At 34.4% G+C, this 21,229-nt stretch overlaps 1 protein-coding gene across 1 annotated transcript in view; it reads left to right on the top strand.

The window, feature by feature from the left end:
* The window catches only part of LOC129219045 (uncharacterized), a 45,031-nt gene extending 31,902 nt beyond the window's left edge, over positions 1-13,129 (top strand). The window contains exons 7-11 of the mRNA XM_054853365.1: positions 2,511-2,608; positions 7,105-7,233; positions 9,890-9,952; positions 10,025-10,144; positions 12,189-13,129. Coding sequence (XP_054709340.1) covers positions 2,511-2,608; positions 7,105-7,233; positions 9,890-9,952; positions 10,025-10,144; positions 12,189-12,611 — 833 coding nt within the window. The 3' untranslated portion in view covers positions 12,612-13,129. The remainder of the gene's footprint in view (positions 1-2,510; positions 2,609-7,104; positions 7,234-9,889; positions 9,953-10,024; positions 10,145-12,188) is intronic.
* The last annotated feature ends 8,100 nt before the right edge of the window (positions 13,130-21,229 follow it).

The following is a 21,229-nucleotide window of genomic DNA, read 5'->3' as shown; positions in this document are numbered from 1 at the left end:
GTTAAGTTTGTAGAATTAAACTCGAAACAGATTTGTTTCCATGAATTTTGCGATCAGGTAATATTACTCTTTTCTTCTACCCCTCGAAGTGAGACTGATGTAAAGTGCACACGTTTTTGAAAGTGTAAATAATGAGTCCTTACACAAGTCTATGAAATTTCATTTAATTGTTAAATAAGTTATGTCATTGCATTGGATAAAATTTTGCTTAAATGAGATTCAGTCTCTAAGGCACAGGCATCTTTAAACCGCACTCATTTTTGTCTTGCGCTAATATAAACCCATTGCAGGTCAAAATGATTCCTGGGATCCGCCCGGACCACTTTAGAAACCCCCATTAAGTCTAATTTATGATCGTAGGGCAACTTTAATAAAATATACAGATTGTACGTTACTCTGCGTCAAATTTGATACTTAACTCAGCATTAAGTCTACGATCCAATTTAGGTTGACCTAGCCTCGTAGTTTCGTAATGAAAAGAATATTTTGTACAATATGTGTAAAACTGTGCTATACCTTGCTACAACCCTGCATAGCTATTTTAAATGAAGTTACCAGCTTAAATTTATTTCCGATAATTACCTTCTGATAATTCCTAAAGTTTTGATCATGTATCATGAGTATAATATGTAAACAAAATTCTGAAGTAAAGTTGTCTACATTTTTCCGGGGCTTAATAAGAGCTTTCGGGTGCTAAAAGGCGCGCGTATATTTGTTTTTAAAACCACAATTAAGCTAGGTTATTTATAAAAATGCAATATAAAAATATTACAAAAACGATAGGATAAGGTGTCTAAGCAAAAGTATTCAAATCATAGGGTTGTCGAGCTTTGAAATTTCAATAATGGAGTATTGCTACAGAATTTTACAGGCATCTTCAAATTAGAAAATTTGCAGAAATCTGAGGAATTTCTGCTAGTTTTTAATGTTAGAAGTAGGTCTAAATTTCCCACATGAGTTTTTTAACTTAAAACTTTAAATTTCGTTCGAAAAAGATTTCGATGCTATCATAGAATCACTTATACTGCAAGTTTCGTTAACAGGGTGTCCTTGAACTAAGCGATTTTATGCAAGTGTTTTAATTTTTTTCGTGTGAAAATGTAGAGTTTGGATCTGAATAGAGTAATTTGAATTTTCAGTTCACATTAAAAAAATCTGTCACTTCTGCAAAAGCACTGCATCTATGTATGTCACTCTAGCTGCTTTCGAACGAAAGAGAATTGATTATCAAAGCAGGTATCGATAGATTCATAATTTTGCGACATGTTTACGCAACTTTCGGTTTTCTAAGATTTTCATTTGCCGATACATTATAATTAAAACGTAAGTTTTGAAAGACATTTCTACGGCAGAAGTTTCCACACTATTGGTATTGTGTTAGTAGTTCCCTACAGCAAAATTATGGCCTCTTTATCCTGTGCTTAGAATGTCTCTCTCTGCTTAAAGCGGAAGACTTATGATCTTTGAATGGTTAGAGTTAATGATTAAGAGCATCGACATGGAATCCTGGTTTCTCCTGTCTAATGTTTAAAATATACGGCGGACTCTGGCAATAGAACGGTTCTAGAGGTGTGCTTCACAGAAAATTAATTCACTGTTTTAACTAATTAGTTTATGGTGATGTAGAGGCGAGCGGCGGATTGTGAATAGAATGATTATGGAGAGATCAAAAATTAATGCAATGCTTACTAATTTATGTACCGTCACAGGCTGTTAGAAGGGGGCGAAGTACACCGCCGAAGGCGGTGCACAGCAATCCACCTAAAGCCTTGGTTTCCTAGAAGCGAATCGCCGATCTTCGACGTCGCTCATCGACGTAACGCTGAAATCAAAGTCAAGTGGATTCCGACGTGACCACTCAGAACGCCGAATTGACTCGGGCGCGCATGAGCAGAAGAATCAAGTTTTCGCCTCGGCGAGGAACGACGCCGACGCTAAGCGTGTTCGCTTCTAGGAAACCAATGCTTTAGGCGGATGCATGAGCCGCCGTAGGCAGCAAGGTCGAGGCTGTCTCCGAAGGCGACTAATCTAACAGCCCTTGCGGCTAGTAGTTGCAAGTCTGCAGAATACTCAATGATTGAAACTTTAAATCGCAATAACCTTATGATTTACAAATTTTGCTTCTTTAAAAACACTTTCCCATAGTTTTTGACTTATTTTTTCCATATTTTGATACATAACTCATGAGAGCTCTGAGGATAAATTACTAATACACGCACCTTTTAGCACATGACAATTTATAATGATCCGAAAAAATAATTAGCAACCTTACTTTGGCATTTTATTTGAATTTTACACTTGATTCATTACAAATTCAGTAACTACATGAGGGAATTATCAGAAAAGACCCTAATAATAAATCAAATGACTATGCAGGGTTGTGAGGAAACCGAAGCAAGTTTTGCTTTATACACATTGTATAAGATATCAATTTGTTTCAGACCTCGATGGGGGTAGGTCAACTTAAGTCTGATCTTAAGCGGAGATTATATAAAGACTTTCTATTCCAGAAACCACTTCAATGAATTCAGCTCCTCTAATTTGGTCTGCTCAACCGTACTCCGGAACAACTGGACTCGGTAGCAAGGAGTCCGTTTATTACCCACAAGTAAGTTCATTTCTGATAAATCATAGAAATATGCCACCCAGTGATATAGTCCTAAGAAAATTGCAAAGCGCTTACAGATGCAAGCATCAATTACTGAAATCAGAATACGGAAGGACGCTTTGTGTGAAATCGTTGAAAAAAGTGTATGTTAAAATAAAGTAGGTGTTCCCTCTCAACTTTACCATTGACTAAACCAACTAAATTAGCTAGAAAAGCAAAAGGATCCAATCTAATAATTTAAAAAAAGTCCTCTGTAAAAGGACAAATTCGGAAACATTTTTGTTTTCTATACAATATTTACTAAGTTCCGCTTTTTGCAATAATTTCTCTTCGGTCTAGAACCAGCGGTGGTTGGTATTTTGTCAAATGGAGGTCTTTGCAGCATATAAACTTGATTTCTAATGGAAAAATTAGATTGTGATGCTTGATACTATTTTATCTCTTACCATTTTGATGGCCCCTTTCTTTGAGTTTTGTGAAAATCAATCTTTTTTTAGATTTCAAAAGCTTTTAATCTACACGGCAAAGAAGGCGGAACATGGAGCAAAGTGAAATATTTACTCTGCTTTTAACTCCACATATCTAATATTTTGACTAGGTAGTACCATAGGTAGTCTATTCTAGTCGGGAAAGAGAGAAATACCACCGAAGATTAAAGCATTTCGTAATACAGGCAATCTAAAAAGATACTCATATTGTAATATTTTGGGAAATTTTTACTATAAAATGAAATTTCTTGTTAACATTTTAAATATTAATGGACTTCCTAATGTTAAATTAATACTGCATTGAATTTTTATAAAGATTTTTAATTGTACAATTAGTCAACACATGAGAGGCCAAAGTGAATTAGTTTGTTTCATTTACTCACTTAAACATTTAATTTCAATCACTTAAGTTTTCATTTCTTTAATTTACATTCCTTCATTAAGTAATTCACTTATATTCATTCATTCACTTATTATCTTATTCATTCTTTTACTCGCTCATTTATGTTTCTTTAATTGATTTATTCATTTAATTCGTTTATTTCACTATTCATTTCGTCATTCAACATTTCATTTACTTATTCTTATGATCAAATATGTTTTGTAATCGAATAGAAAATATTTCATTGGAAAAATATTTTCACTTTGTCCCATGAAAACGAGTGAAATATTTCCACTTTTTTTTTTTTTTTTTTGAAGACTCAAATTGACTGCCAAAAATAAACGTACTGTTTCAACGCAAGTTTTATTATAAAATAGAATGTTCTTTCTTTATGTACTGAAATTTTCAAAACAAATTTCCGATTTTTTAATTTTGAAAAAACTGTCATCTTAACCAATTCACTTTGCCCCACATTCCCCTACTTTGTGAAATACAGGGTGCTTCAAAATGAAAAGCGGGGTTTTAACATGTTATAATATTTATTACACCAAACTTACAGCCACAAGTGATATATCAAATGAAAGAGAAACTCAGTTTTTTACATAATAGCCTACAAGTGTTCAATGTGAGCGTCACTCGGCACACGTCAAGACGATATGCGAGTTCTTTCCAAATTTCGAGGGTCTCATTAGTAATTGCTGCAACAGCTGTTTCAATCCTGTTCCTTAATTCGGGAAGGTTGGCTGGCAGTGGAGGCACATACACACGGTCCTTAATAAACCCCAAAGATAGAAATCACACGGCGTTAGGTTGAGTGACCGTAGAGGCCATGGGAAACGAGCCCTGTCATTAGGCCCTTACGGCCAATCCAGCGGTCGGGTACAGTTAAGCCAATCGCGTACCTCATTATGCCAGTGAGGCGGCGCACCATCTTGCTGAAAGATGAAGTTTTCTGGTTCATCTTGTGTCAGTTGAGGGAAGAGCCATAGCTGTAAAGTATCCAGATAAGTACCAGTTAGCATGCGCACTGATGCCAACAAACAAAACTGAGTTTCTCTTTCATTTGATATATCACTTGTGGCTGTAAGTTTGGTGTAATAAATACTATAACATGTTAAAACCCCGCTATTCATTTTGAAACACCCTGTATTATAGCAAACAGTACAACTTTTGAAACATGTTCGCGAACCGGTGAGTTTTCTTTCCTTTTTACTTTCTACTTATTCACGGTTAAAAATTTACGAAAAAGACTTCTAACCTGTGTTCTTTCTTTTTCTTAGCCAAAAAAAAAGAAACTCGCATGTTAACAGGTTAAAAAGGATTTTGGACCTATGGAGTTTTTTAAACAAATAACTTTGCGTGGTGTAAAAGAATTATCATAAACAATACGTGTTTAGATAAGTAATTTGCAACAACTAGGGGGCACCCTTTTTTAGCTCACAAACCCTCGAAGAAGGCTGGACAATCTTATTCGGTTCGTGAAGATTTAAAGTGCCTGTTAAGAAGAATCTGATTAAAATGCACGTTAGGCATTAATTGGCTTGGAAGAAAGAAATTTATATTTGAATATTTTTTAATACTCGGTAGTCTTGAACAAATTCAATAATATTTAAATTTCGTGATTTCGTTTACTTTAGTAGCTCTCCTCAATAGCTGCAGATTTTTAATTAGTTTATCACGATAAAATCACAGGGACAGTTGAATGTAGAATTTTAGGAAATGTACCTTTATTTTTTCGTCCCCGCTCCCTCTCCAAAAAGATTTAAGGCGACGATCTATAAAATAAGTACACAAACAGATTTCAGTGGAAAAAGTTTCCTTTTTGGCCTTAAAAGTGAAAAAGTCTTAAAGGATTTTAATTACCATACAAACCCCGGATTCGGCATTTCTCGCACTTGCGAAAGAGTTTTTGCTGCAGTTAGTCTTCAGTTAAAACCAGATTATGTCATATCAGGGTATTCAGGGCCTGATTAACACACGGTCCGGCTGGTCCACGGACCTGGGCACCACAAATTTAGGGGCACTAAAATAGCTTAAATTAACTTACTTAGTGTTTTTCTGTTCCCGTGAACGTTCCTTTTCAGCGTTGAAAAGAATCAAAAATCGTTTGAGAAGCTGCGTTTCTCAGGATAATTTACAGGCGTTTCCTTATTGACCATTGAAAATTTTGTGACATCAAAATTAGATTTCGATGATGTGATCGACACATTTGCCTCTGTTAAAGACAGAAAGAAGCCTTTTTAAAGCTTGATGTCCGAGTTAGTTAGATTTTTTTTTTTTTTTTTTTTGCTATTTTTGCAGTTTTTTAAATTGTTTTATTTAACTCATTTTCACCTCAAGGTAAGGCGATTTTAACCATGTGACTATCAAGTGTTTGGTATTCAAATCCCAGGTTTCTGTAGTAATGTGTAGGATTCTAGTATATTAGGTTTCTAGTATAAAACATTGTGACTTTAAAACTGGGATGATTTTCTCATGGGGGGGGGGCACCATCTTCTTTTCAGGACCTGGGCACCAGTTTGTCTTGATCAGGCCCTGAGGGTATTCACTTTAGTGTTAAAAAAATCGGGAAAATGACGAGATTTACTATTTGTTTTCCGGCAGGAAAAATTTCGGAATTTTATCTCCCGGTATAGGGTGACTCCCCGCATTTGAACCTCGTTTTTTGTGCAAAATTGCTTGATTAACAAGTTAACATGTGAGGAAGTGAGAAGCCAGTGGCATACCAAGACAGATGGGGGCCTGGGGCGCTACTCGAAATGGGGGCCTACCTGGTATTAAAACTGAAGTTTCTCAAACTAGGTGTACGTACCATATATTACAGTAATTATTTTAAGTGGTACATCTTTACATATTTCAGTAGTGTTGGTTTGATTTCGGACACTATTGTAAATACCACAGTAAAACACATGGTTTTAAGTAAAATTAAGTAAATACTATATTTTTAATAAAATTGTGCTTTGTCAGAAAATATCAAAAACAGAAAAAAGTCCTAAAATTGTAGCTTAAAAATGTATTGCATCTGAACATCTAGTACAGTGAACAGAAACGTTTAGGCATTCCAGATTTAATTTTAGGATAAAAATTGGCTTTTACAGAAAAACCCTTTACTATTCCTTTGAGTTAGACACACCAGGGAACTATTTACCTGGTAACATCACCTAGTCTCAGAGAAAAATATTTTTAAAACATGCTTATCTAAATAAGGATGAAATTCACACGCTCACAGTTTAAATAAAACTTTTCTGCTAGGTCTCACTCACAAAAAACGCTCTTTATGTTCTGCAGACAAAAAAACTCTGTGACCCTATACTTGCCTGGCGCGTTTGATTGAAGTGGAGAAAACGCTCCGCGCGGCTTCGCTGGTAGAATTGAAAATATTTAATGTTCGACAGAAATTAAGACAAAAAAATTTTGCGTATGCATGGGTTTAACTAACTAATCAGATTTCTAAAGCGAAGAGCGTAATTTCCCCCGATTATCGGACAAAGGGCTAGGAACTATTTCTTTTGCTTGGCCGCAGCTCATTTCTCCATAGTCAAGTAAGCTTGCAATCGAGTAGAGAATGGATGGGAGGAAGTATTATGAAGTAAAGGTCAAAAGTCCCGAAGGATTGAATTAAACAGTTTTACGTGGTCGGAAGGGGTATAGCAAAAAGGAAGTCCCCTTTGCTTGAGTCAGAAGAGGTCCGATTTGTTCTTAGAAGTTACAGCTTCGGGCAGGAGACGAAACTTAAAACCACAGAAGTGCAGCTGGTAAAAAGAAATTTATCTGACTGATTTTTCCAACGCCACAAAGGATAGACAACTTCTCATTTAGGAATTGATTTTCTTCGTTATATGTTTGAATTTGGTTTCAAAAATAGTGTATGAATTAAGACTAGACCATCGTAGTCTTAATACACAAATCAAAACATAAAACAGATATTTTAGCTGTATACTGTAATGATCAAAAATTATAAACGTGCATCTGTTATGCATTAGTTTTTTTTTATAAATTGTTTGAAAAAAAAAATGCATAACTTTGCTGAATGCACTTAACAAAATAAAAGCAAATGATTTTTATAGGTTTAGTTAATTTAAAAATTTGGGGCCCCCATTAAATTCGTGGCCCAAGCGCTCATGTGCCTTTGTACACTAGGACGGGTCACTATGAAAAAAAGTAATATTTAACAAAATTTATGATATATACTCGCATATATAGGTAACTGATTAATATTTCTAATCATGATGTATATGACAGATCTACTGGAAAAAATAAGATACAATTTCGGGGCTTATGTCAAAGCGGGGCCTGTGGGATATAATTTGCCCTCTGTTTAGGCAAGAGTCACTGAGAAAATATTCATTCTACATAAAAAGTCAACTTTTTATTTATCTAAACCATGACATAAGGCACGTCTGGCGAAAAAGAAAATGAATTAAAATTTTGGGGCCTATGTCAAAGCGGGGCCTGAGTATCATAAACCCTCCATTGATCCCGAAGAGGTATTGATTGTATTCCTGAACAAATATTTTGTCTTTAAAAAAATTATGATTTATTAAGCCAACTTGTTTAAGCATTCAAACCAAGATATGCGACAATATTGGTGAAAATTGAAATTTGGGGGCCTATGTCAAAGCGGGGCCTGGGGCGGAACGCCCCCCCCCCCCCCATCGGTACGCCACTGTGAGAAGCAAAGGGATGTAAGTGGTAAAATTAAAAAAATTGGGGATAACCAGTACAAATGGCATGGGAACCTCTCTGTCTTAGGCAAGAAATAGTACTAGTAGTCCTGGTAGGTGCTGCTGTACATTAGGAAAAATTCAATGAAAGCCTACCTAGAATGTTATCTTTAAACGTGTTTTACTTGAAAGTGTCCCCTTACATCCCTTTACTTCTCACTGTCTCATATGTGGTAGTTATTTCAATTCAAGAGCTTAGAATTCTTGAAACTACACAAAGTGATTGTTTGATAAATGTCTGTTATGCTTGTGGAGAAAATTTCGGTAATGGTACAAAATTCGGCATGCTACGAAATCCAAAATTGGTGTTGCTCTTGTTGCTGCCTGACTTCGGGCTCTATGCTGTATTTAATTTTACCTATGCAGTAAAAATTAGATAAATAAAAGTTAGGTTTCCCTTTTCCTGTCGTCTGCCATACATCGGCATTTTGATGTTTTTCAAGGCCGATGGGCCGATGTTTTCTCCATTTTAGCATCGGCCGCCGATGGCTAAATATTTGAATTATCGGCGCGGATACATCCGCCTGGCCCTGGCCGGTGCATCGGTCGAGTCCTACTAATAACTAGTAATGGTCATGCTAGTTGAACTCTACTTTCAAGAAAGAAAATACAAAGTATATTAAAACACTTTTTAAACTTTAAGTAAAATATCTTGACTTAGTAATTCGAGCAATTTTAAAATATGGATAACTGACAAATCCCTCTTGAAAGGTTAGTCTAAACAACAAATAGAACTATTTCTACTGCATTTTTTATTTATAGTTTGTCAAACTTGGCTTATGTTTATCCCCAATCCTTAACTAAAGCTTTGAGTAAGAATGGCTAAAAATAAATTATGGTCATGTGATCATAGCTAAAATATATACTTTTAATTTAATAGCTAAGGGCACATTTGTTAGAGATTATTAAATATCCTAATGGCAAAAGTAATCCAAATAGGATTTTAAAAAAGCTAAGGAATGAGTATAGACCTTTAAGACTGCGAGGAAAGTTACCATTTGTGACTGAGAAGCATTAACATAAATACTGTAAATAGAAAATGTTAGGAAAGAATGTAGTGAAGGTGTTCTTGAAAGATGCTATTTTGAGAATCCATCGACAGTGTTCTCGGAACATATCTACTGCAAACTTATTGACAAGACAAAACTGTATTTTTACTGGATAGGTGCCTCCTTATAACTAGTAATATACTCGATTACTTGGTACAACGCCTTTTTAAGTCTTTTTTTCTGTATAACTTGTGTAAAAAAAGAACTTAATCCTTATAACTTAAGATAAAATAAAGTTTCACGAATAAGCTTAACATTATGATGTGTACAAACTTTTGTCCTTTCTCGCAGGCGACTAATTTTTCTTCTCGGCATCTGTATTTGGGCATTGCATAGAACTATTTCCTTGTTCTATAAATAGTTACTTTCATTGCAACGCAATTTCTATTTAAGTACTGAAGGTTTAGACTAAAGCAAATAATTACCTGAAAATTTACTTCTCATCAATATCAATGACTGTACTCAGTGCTAGGTAACGCTTAATATTTCAGTTTACAGATAGCTGTTAGATTCGTTAAAGAACACGTCCTATTTTCCCTAGTTGAGTTACAGTACGAATTCTAAAACATTATTAGTTACTGATAAAAATTGTAATCTAAAAAATAAAAGTAACACTTCCGCGTAAATTTCTTTTCTAGGCTCATTGGCCCCTGGTTTGGCCTCAGTTGTACTTGCCTCAACAGTGTCACTATCCACCAGTCGTAAGTAAATTTCAAAATGCTTTTGTTCCAGTTTTAAAAAATTATGAAGTGCTGAAAGTATCAATATTGTAGCCACAAACAGGTTATCCGCAATATGTCTACCCTGTTCCTCCTTCGGATTATTACTACCCTTCGCTTGGGACTGTGTCAGGATCCGACTTTTCAGAAACCTCATCTGCTGATAGTACTGATGTAAGTATTGTTTTTAGTCCAACACTTTAAAAGCGGTTACATTTAAAGCATCAGAAAGTTAGCTAAATTGTCTTTCAGTGTATACTATGAACCTGTCCGTGTCGGAGCACGCTAGTATGTAATATTAAAACCTGTGTGTGCCTGTCTGTCTTTAACCATATCTCTTCCGGGCTGTCAATGTTACTATTAGAAATTCAGTAAACTTCGGTGGTACATATTGCTGTAAAATTTTGTTTACAGTACAGAAAAATCTTACTGTAAGTTGTACCGAAAATAAAAGATTGCAGCGCCAATCGATAACTACGTGACTTACAGTGTGAAGCACATACGCCGTATTTCCCTTCACTCTGTGTCCCAACTCGTATGGTGGGCAGCAAAGCCGCCTGTCAATCCGAAGGTCCCGAGATCGAACCTGCTGCTCGCATGTTGTGTTTTTAACTCTTGTTTATTCTTTTGTAAAACTTTACAGTACAATAAAATTTCACAGAAAGTTACTGGCAACATGGATGCGAGTAACTTTTACCTTGAACTTTCAGGATTTTTTAACAGTGTGGTACTGTTGGATACAGGACATCCAGTAGAAGCCATTCCGTTCTCTCGCCTCTTTTAAATAAGAGGCCGAAGGTATGAATCGATAAGTTTACATGCCACGAGGACATCCAGGGAAGAAGCATTAAAGTAATAGATTGTCACCCGCCACAGCAGGTAGTGAACAGGGGTTGGCAAAATAAGCCCCTGGTTTTGTTATCCACAGTGTGAACCACTGGCGTCAGAGTTCCCTCCTGAGTGGGTAGGCCTAATAAAATAGAATTAACCAGGGATTAAATAATACTGCCTTTAGTAACGTACTAGGTTTAGCAATGCGACTTCAAAAAAAATAAAAAAAATTGTTCGATAGAAAGTTTAACCTACAACCTCCCCTACTGTTTTTTAAAAGAACTAAACATGCGGATTTGTCGTCTTCAAAGTGCTTTTTTTTTTGTCAAACACCAAAGTAGATTTAAAGTTTAAGCAAGATAAAGTGCAAATACAGCACTATATTTTTGTATAGAAATTAGTATGATGTAGTTGGAGCTGAATTTTTGCCGATGCTAGTAAAAAACACTAAACCCTTTGTAGTTATTTTGCGTCTCCTGAAAATTTTAAAATTCAACTTGAATTCATCTATCTTTTCTGAGTTTTAAACTTTTTTAAACTCTGTTTAGCTTGATACATTTCACGTGCGAAAGCAGTCAATAGATTAATAGATATATCAGTATCAATGTTGATTTAACGAAGGAAAGGCTTAACTTTTTCGAAACTCATTATGTGATCAAAGAAATGTTTTTGTTAAAATTTCATAAGTAATGCTACATTCTATTTGCTTTCTTTCATTTTAATTTACTGTATACTTTCCAATTATTTTCTAAAGCTTATGACACGGTCGCTTTGTCCTAAACAGTAACTCTTGGTTTTTTGTCATTGACCTCCTTTTTTTGCAAGAAAAACATACTATCAAGGTTAGCTGATTGTTAGTCATTCAGAACAAATTTTAAAAGAATATTCCAAAATTGGAAAAAGTAATGAAATTGCAAATTTTACTGCTTTCAAATCGGTTGCTATTAAGTCCTCGTTAGAAGATTGTTTGCAAAAATGGTATATATATCTTTATTGATGGCAAGTTTGTTGAAATAGGTTAATTTTATTCCTACTTTTTTAGATGGATTTTGATGGTTTAAGGGAATTAAGGGGAGGGATAAGGTTTCACTAAGAATCTGATACATAAAGATTCACCTTTCATGAAACGTTAATTCAGAACTAACTGTTCTTTCGGTTCCTTGACTTTAGTTTTTATTCCCTTCGTTTTGCCTAAAGGAAATAGATTGCTGCAAAGTGAAACACAGTAAAATTTGACTCGGGGAAAAGGTTGAGATTCATCCGATCAGTCCCTGCACCACGTGTAGCAAAAAATTCTTAAATTATTCACCGAATGTCAGTGAAGATTACTATAACGAATTCGAAGTTTTCTTGCTTTTTTAACGTCTGTATTTTTTGAAATTGGCAGAGTGGTAAACCTCGATCCAAGGCGACCTGCTCTACTCCTGTTCCCTTGGATTACGACCGTGGCAAACAGATTCAACAAAAAGTCGCTCATACTCCAACGTCATCTCACAGACATGGCAATGGAAACGTTGAAAGTCCAACTAGCTACGTTCACTCTTCTCCTTTCCAAAATTTGCATCATGTGTTGGCGAAGACGGTGAATGGTGTTACCATGATGGCGTACCCAAGCTCGTTTGTTATGGGTAGCCCCACTATCCTTCACTTGAAGGAAGGTAATGGAGAAACGGATGGTATGCTGACAGACTTGGGATTCCTGCCTTCTTCAATTGCATCGGGCTCCTTAACTCCACCTCCCACGCCTCTTGCCTCCTTATCTTGCGATTTCAATGTCAATACCAGCATGGAAATGATCAGAAAGAACTAGATTTCTTACACAACGCTAATTAGTCAAATGGTTATCAGAGATGATCATTGGCAAATATAAAGAGCTTAGCTGTAACTGCTATTTCGTGCTCATCAAACGAATTTAATTTTTGTATAATCTATGTTTATAAGTTTTTATGTGTCTAACGTCCCTTCCTCGCTTCCCTTAAAGCAAGTTTAATTTATTGCGCAACTGCTTTTATTTCAGTAAACTTCTGTCAACTATTGTATTGACTCAGACTAATTTTATACCCCAGCTCACTGAAATTTTATTTGTTTGGTCTTTCAAATCCTGTTTTATTTATGTGTGAGTGTTTAATTATCGTGATGTATTCGTGTTGTAGCTTTATCTGTGGTAATAGTTACTAACATTCGAATAAGTGCTATATAAAAAAGCGAATTAAGTTCTTAGAACTGTTTTAATACTTTTACAACCCCTTCCAACCTTTTTAAGACTTCAAATTCATATTAGTACCAAAGTGTGTCAAAACAAATAGCCTTTTGTGTACTCTTGCATTAGAAAGATGTCGGAATAAATTATTCTGATGCAAAAAAGCTTTCTGTTTTATTTTTCTTGGATTACATATTAAAACTAAGAAGATTTGGGCTCATCAATTAATGTGCAAAATTGCCACAGAAAATTGAAACTTAAAGCTTGGTTACCATCGTTTCAAATGCACCTTTCACATCTTTAGTCGAACCCAGTGGTGCCCAACATTTTACCTGAGAGCCGCACCTCAAACTAAGATGAATCTCGCAAGTCAGAATATATATAAAATTAATGTTTGTATCTTTTCATATATAGCAGGGGAAAACACGGAAAATGGGAAAAATAATCAATCGTTACTACATACACTGTAAACAAAAAAAATCCGGAAACGTTTCCGAGTATATCGTGCAGCTGTGGTTCATGAAAGTTTCAAAAACGTTTCTGAGTATTTAGGAATCCTCTTTCTATAATTTTCAGAAACGTTTCTGAGTATTTCGGAATTCTCTTTCCGTAATTTCCACAAAAGTTTCTGAGTATTTTGTGCAGCTGTGGTTCATGAAAGTTTCGAAAACGTTTCCGAGTATTTCGGAATTCTCCAAACAATTTTCAAAAAACGTTTCCGAGAATTTCGGAATCCTTTTTCCGTGATTTTTTTCTAAAATATAATTCTTTATTATAGTATTGCATACCATATCAGTTTCAATTCTTTCATATCTAAGAGCAATAATACAAGCAATTTTAGAATCATTCGTGGATTTTTTTTTTGAATTTCTAATGACAAATAGCATGGTTAACAGCATAACATATGCACAGTTATAAATTTTTGAAAAATTATGAAATAATCTAGTAGTTTCATTCCTAATTACAAAATTGTCGGGGAATTGGAGTGGGGGTACCTTCTGAAAAGTGGGGATTGTTTGTTAAACAATCTTAAACTTCAGTTTTTCTCTCAATATTTTCAAGACAAAACTATCAACATATTGTATTTTTAATGCAGAACTTAAAAACATATCTTGTATCAAACTTGATAGCTTTTATCTTCGGATAAAATTTGACAGGACTTGCCTACCCTTCGCGTTCCGGAATTCGTTCACCTCAAGTCAATTTCTCTGACGAACAAAGTGTACCGAAAAGTACCAACAGAGAAATTGATGAATTTAAATATGACACCAAGTCCCCCTGCTGGAACCATTCGGGTTGATTCTTCTGTTCTTGCCCTTTTCCAGCTCATCACAAATATAAATACTTATTCAAAATAGGTTACTGATTTTATTTTTAGTGTGCGCAAAATGCATTATATATTTTATTTATTAAAACATTGACCTCTATTACATGATTATTCCATTTCATATATACGAGAACTCCCCCCCCCCACCATAAGAGTGATGGTGCACCCATAAAATGCTATGAAGCGCCCTCCCCCATCGAAAAAGCAACATCATATACATTATAAATCAAAGTATCATATACATTATAAGTCAAATACTTTAATATGGTGTAAAAATACAAAATTTTATTAATTTTTTTTTGCTTTTGGTAAAATTGAGGCTCGTAAAACGAAAAAAATGAAGAAACTTTTAAATACATATATGTATCTATTTGTTAAAGAAATTAATGCACATTTAACTAATTTAAAGCGTTTCGCTAATGCAAATATTTAAAGAGATATCGTCATTTAGATAATACTGAAGCACTATGTTCCTAATTACAAGAGATGGTTTTTTTTTTTTTTTTACTTCATACAATCTAGCTACACTGTTTAAGGTTGCATGTTTTCATTCTCTTGTAAAGACGAACTATCAAACCTGACAATTTGCATATTATAACATTTAATTCATAATGCTTGATACATAAATGTTCAGCCAAATATTAACTGAGATTGACACATAAAAACAAAGTACACAATAACACTTATTTCAAGTTTTTTATGATCTTCAATTCATAAATTTTACAGAATAAAACTAGACACACTTGCACTTGAAATATGGGTTCTATGTAATGTAAAATATTTTCAAATTGCAATAGTTCACAACGAAAAAATGATACTGAAGAAAATAGTTTTTTAACGAGATTTATATGAACTAAATCTCTTTAAAGTAATAGAGTTGCAAAGCGACTTACCTATTCGTCGGTGGTGGTCTTTTGCAGGCTTTGGTCACCAAAAAGGTGATTTTTATGACAGAATAAAATTCTGCCAACAAAAATTACCCATTTGGTAGAAAGAAAAGTATCCAAGAAAAAAGTAAATTATCTACACAAGTTATGCGACGCAATGAATTTACATGGCGTCCTCTCGGCAGTTATTTGGTTTTTAATTTCAGTTTGTATTCCTTCCGCGAGCATGCGTCGAGAATTTGCACTTCGTACTTAAAAATAAGTGACATAGCTTTAAATTCAATCTCATGACGATACATAAGCAAGAAAATATAAGACTTTAAAATTATCGTCAGTGAATTCATGCGAGGAACAAAACTTCTACTAATCCCCTTGATGAGTGTTACTTCGCATACATGAGTCAGCACTTGTTTTCATTGCGTGCTTTCGAAAGTTTCAGTTTGGTTTTGCTGCTGGACTATAAAATTGCCGTGTGAGCTGCGCATGCGTCGACTCTTACTTTCTTGCTAAACGGGAAAGGTTTTTGATTATAGCAGAAAACTGCGGAGGGCGTACGAATCTGTGTATTACGGAAAACTTTTTTGTATATTCAGAGTTTTTCCGAGATTTTTTACAGTGTACTTATTTTATTGATACGAAGTATCAACTTGCCTTTTTTGGGGGGGGGGGGGGGCGGGGAACCAAACTACTGGCTTCAAATTTGCAACAAGATTTTGTAATAACGAATAGTCGCTGCTTTGGAAGGTTCCGGAATATATTTAGATTCATTACATTGAACATAATGGGACTCATGGATCGGCTTCTCAGGTGGATGGGTGTCACGGGTCTGTCATTTAAATGACTTTGAGGTATCGAACATAATTTCAGTCCAAATTTTCAATGAGCTGAACATTGTTCCTGCTTGTTAAGAAGACAACACTGGGCAGTAGTCATTTTGGTCCCGGGGTATTTGGAAACGATTTCGTAGGAAATTGGTGCCCCGAATTAAAATATGAATGTCTAGGAGCTCAAATTTCTTTAACATTTTACTGAAAGATAAGTGACACAGGTTTACAGAGGGTAGCAAAATTATACTGAAACAAGCTTTACTGCATTTTTATTTTTTATTACGTAGTTTTTTTTTATTTGAACACATTTTAGAGTTTATTTAAAACATGAATTAAATGTTAACTAACATCTAATCGATGCTATAAATAGGTAAAAAGTAATGTTTAACTCCGCCTTTTGCGGCTATCACGGCTTGGATGCGGCATGGCATGCTTTCAATGCCTGATATGGCTACATGAGTTACCCTACTGTTATGTATAAAATTGGCGATTTTTTTTCCCCAAAAAATCACACTTGTAAGAAGAAGCTTGAAGTTTTAACTGACAGCGACTTCTATCAAATTTAAAATATTAAAGCGTTGCCAGAATGAACTTTAAAATTTTAAATAAAGTATAAAATGTGTTCAAATTATAAAACTATAACAAAAAAGTAGAGAACTTTGACTATAATGATAAGGCTACCATCTGTAAGTTACATCCATACATTAAACAAAACGTGAAATCCTTAGTAAGGGAAGGTGGGGTAAGATTACAAACTTCAATATTTTTCTCACTTCAGGATGCGAATTGAAACTTCAACCCATCTCAAAATTTTCAGTTGAATAAAATAGAAACTGGTTTTCTCCTTTTGAAACATGAGTCATCAAAACAAAAGTTTTCGTAATTTTATCCCACCTGTCTAGTAAGATGACGTTCTGCTAAAAGCAAACATTAAGAGAAAAAAAAACTTTAAAATTATGTACAGATACAATAAATTGGTAGCACCAGTATATTCTCTCCTAAACAACATTTGTCCACCTGTCTCCCGCGCAAGCAGTTCCTCGGGTGGAAAGAGTTCTGCAGGATGCTTAATTTATTTAGTGATACTCTAACAATCAATGTGTTCGAAAAACCCTTTAACTATTGCACGATTTACTTTTTTGCGGTTTTTGATAAAAATGTTTTTTGGTTTCATTCGAAAAACTTGACTCTTGGTAACTCCCAGTCAAAAAGAAAAATCTTGAAATGTGGGAAGTTTCTTCTTCTGCTTCCTGGTTTTATACACGATCACCTGAATAGGAAAAAAGGCGAAGAAAATAAAGAGCTTCGGAGAAAGTGTCGATGAAATTGGCTGTGGAAGAATAGATGAAAAATTAGCAAGCTTTCGAGGTAGGATTTCTGAAGTAGTTGAGTATAAGAACCAGATATCAAATCATACGCGACATTAAGTGACGCATTAATTCAAAGAGAAATCAAGTTTTTATCAATTACAAATAATTGTTTGATCCTAATTTTACATGACAAACATAGAATCTATAACCCAGTTCATTTCACACGTTTTTAGTATTACGGTGGCGATAGTTCGTAATGCATTTGACTAACAAATGAGTTAGTCAATTATTCGTAATGATGGAGCAAATAAGTTTTTGGAAACCCTGTGGTTTCGTCATAGTTGATGAACAATGGTTTTCGACATTACCACATGAAAATCACACTCCGCACAGTGGAGTCTGAAAATCCTAGCCAAAAATAGCTCTGCGTTTTCTCCCTTCTGGAAGCAATATCCTGTGTATGTACGCTGACAGCGAAGTTATCCCACTTAAACATGAATGTTCGGATAAAAGTTACCTAAAAGGCCAGATGTTGCAACTTGAAGCGTTTTTAAATTTATTTTGGGGGGAAAAAATGTACGATTAATGTTTTCTATACTTTTGCGAATTTACAGCCGTAAAAACGCTCCAAACGAATAAAAATTAATTCATCACTAGTTAGAACAAGCAAATTAGGCTTGAAGAAAATTGTTTGAAGTTCTAACGTAAATAACCGGATTTTCTAGAATTTACAAAGGGAGGACACTTTTTCAGCCCACACAATGTAAACTTAAAATCCGAGATGCTAATGTTATTGATTTGAAACTTCCCATAGATATAATACAAACAGGTTACCTGTATTTAAATCAAAAATGGCCAAGTTATTTGGCTTCACTGATTTATAATCCTTTTCAATGAGTTAAAAAAAAATTTCGCCTGTGAATGTTCATAAAAATCGGGTACATTGTAAATTTTGACCTGAATTTTAATGCCATAAAATTCCATTCTGCGGAGTGTGGAACGAACTGGATTGTAATTCAATGCGGTCCACATGCCGTAAGCCGTTTAGATGTTTGACATATACCAAGAGGGTCACACATCGAACATTTATAATTAAGAAAAAAAAAATCTTCGCATTCATGTATCACATTGTAATATGTATAGTAGTTTTGTGATTTTTAAAAATCTGGTCCATTTGTACTCGCCTTGTATAAAAAAAAACCTCTTCGAACATCGCGTGAATCGAATGCAAGGCAAGAATTCAAATTGACCTGAACTCATTGAAGCGGTGTTACCAAACTTGCCAGATGTTTCCTTCATCTGGTGAATTTTCCTTTAAGTAACTGTTAGAAGCAATCATTGTTTCAGAAGCCTATACTTGTTTTAGAAACTCAAAGTGGAGCAAAAACTGCTCGTTTTGAGCATAAGGGACCTTAATCGGTTACGTAAGGATGATTTTGGCTATTTTTGACCCCCTCCCTCCATTCTTACATAAGATTCCATTTGGTTTTTCAAAATAATAAAAATTAACCTTACAACACCGGAATCGTTATTAAATTCACTATTATTAAACCTTTTTGTATAAAGAAAAATTTATAAAAAGTTGGAATCTAGACAATGTTTTTTCGACACTTTTTTTGTATATGATGCGATACTAATTAAAAATGAAACATGCCATTATGTTTTATTATATTTTACACTGTTCATTCTTTGTAAAACAAGTAAAAAAACAGCTCATCGTAATAAGTTTTTAACCTTCCAGACGCAAATGAAATATGATCCCTGCCAAACTACTTGACCGCGCGATTTCTAATGTAAAATTTTGACTTGGGGGAAAACATAACGTAAGAATGGGTTTGAACCCCCCGCCCTCACCACCAATGTAAGGGTATGTACAGATTTTTCCAACCTCACTCCCCCTCGGGGCCCTTACCCAATTAATGAATAGCCCCTAACAGCAGCTCTGATCTAAAAAAGTAGAGACCCCCCCACCCCCGATAGAGAAACTAATTTAATATTGATTCAGCGTCCCCACTATAGCTAAAATCTGTTCTAAAACTCTCGGCACCAACGTAAAGTTCTTTATTGTCCTTTAGTGCGATCCATTCCATTTCAACGATGGATAAGTTTGAACTGTGTATTATTTTTTTTTTTTTATAATTTTCTAATGTTTCAAGAGTAAGAAAGTTTCTAAAGTCTGAATAAATTCTAGTTGGTTTTCATCGATTTTTCTTAAACTTCTGCTTTATAAGCATCTTCTAAAAATCCACTGATTTCTTACTTTCAGAATTTATAATTTGATCTTCAAATCTCGATTAATTTCTCGAACTACATTAGATCGGAAAGAATATTTCTTTAAAAACATAGAACTTTTAACTATAGTCAAGTGGCTCAATTTGGCGATACATTTTTCCTGTTTATCACTTCAACTCAGGAATGTATTCAGTTGTACTTTAATCTACCTTCAATCAACGTAATCTAAACTGTTCGGACTTGGTGTTTTTTTTTTTTTTTTGGGAGGGGGGGGGGGGAATAAGGAAATGTCAGCCACCTCAAGATCAAGTTGCAAACCTTAATTTTCAGTACAGGATTAAACGACTATGTCCTTACAAAGTTATTAATCTCTCTACCAATAATACGAATTCTCGATATTCCAGTGTCTGTATGGTCATAAGAGCAATTATAAACGTATAAAAGTAAAAATCTCAATTTTTCTTACGCAGTATTTCTGTGCTTTTTTTCGGTAAAAATTGCAAGAAAATGGTAAATCTATAAGTTTGTCAGTAGTGATCAAAAGCGTACTTTCTTGTCTTAATGCTTTATGCTTTTATTACCAAAAACTGTCAAATGCAATAAATGTACTAATCTTTCTTTTGTAATGTCTCAATTAGTCAATAAAGTTGCTACTTACAGGGCTAATCAAATCTGCAATTGCTTGCGCGCAGGAAAAAAAAAATCATTTTCAGAGTGGTATCTGCACTAAAATAAGCTTGCATAGAGGCATGTAAAGTTTTAGACTCTTTTCATAGGGCTATGATTGAGTCGCGTTCAAAATTCGACGGATCAAAGGTTGAGCTACTGCGATAGGCGTTTGAAATATTAGAGCTAGGATACGAGATTTAAAATCATAGAAAGTGATTCGGTAATTAAAGTTATAAGTTTGTTTGGTTAGCATCTAATTTGCGCACTTTGTAAAATAAATGTATACTTGTATGGCATAACTGGAGACTTGGTGCAAGTTTAAAACAATGCCCAAAACAGATGTATAAAACTGACCCTGAATTAGTCTTAAGTAATAAATTTCAGCTTTAAGTAAAGCAAAAAAATAAATTAACACAAATTAGCAAGAGAGGTTAGAATAGGGGTAATAGACAAAATTCACTTTCATGTAATTCTCTCTTCTAAATATCTTTATGAAAGAGAGGGTAATTTCTAGTCAACTTTTTATTTTATTTCATTGTAATATCAAGTAATTCTACTAGGCCTTTTAAAATGGTTTTCAAAATTTTCAATCTCGACCCTTAAAGATTGATAAGATGTCCTATGAAATCCATCATTCTCTTGTATTAATAGAATTTAAGCAGAACATTGGGATCACTTCTGTTACCAATCTCCAGAATATAGGGAAAAAAAAAATGTGTATAAATGGTTTAGTCATTTCACAAACCCATAAAATTAGTTATACACTCAAACCTGTTTTTGTGCTGCGAATAGGGATGGCATAAAAAAGTTTCAGGTAGAAAATAACTCGAAATAATGAGAAATTGCTTCTTTAAACAAATTCAATATAAAGCAGCTACTTGTAATCTCACCAAGCCTTTTATAATCTGCTTTACAAAATATACATACGAATATTTTTAATAATTTAGTTTATACTAGCTGCAGAGGGCTGGATGTG

This window comes from Uloborus diversus, chromosome 3 (genome assembly GCF_026930045.1).
Source record: "Uloborus diversus isolate 005 chromosome 3, Udiv.v.3.1, whole genome shotgun sequence".
In the NCBI taxonomy this organism is placed as follows: Eukaryota; Metazoa; Arthropoda; class Arachnida; order Araneae; family Uloboridae; genus Uloborus; species Uloborus diversus.
The sequence above is the reverse complement of the archived record's forward strand: the minus strand, read 5'-3'. Positions and strand labels throughout refer to the sequence as shown.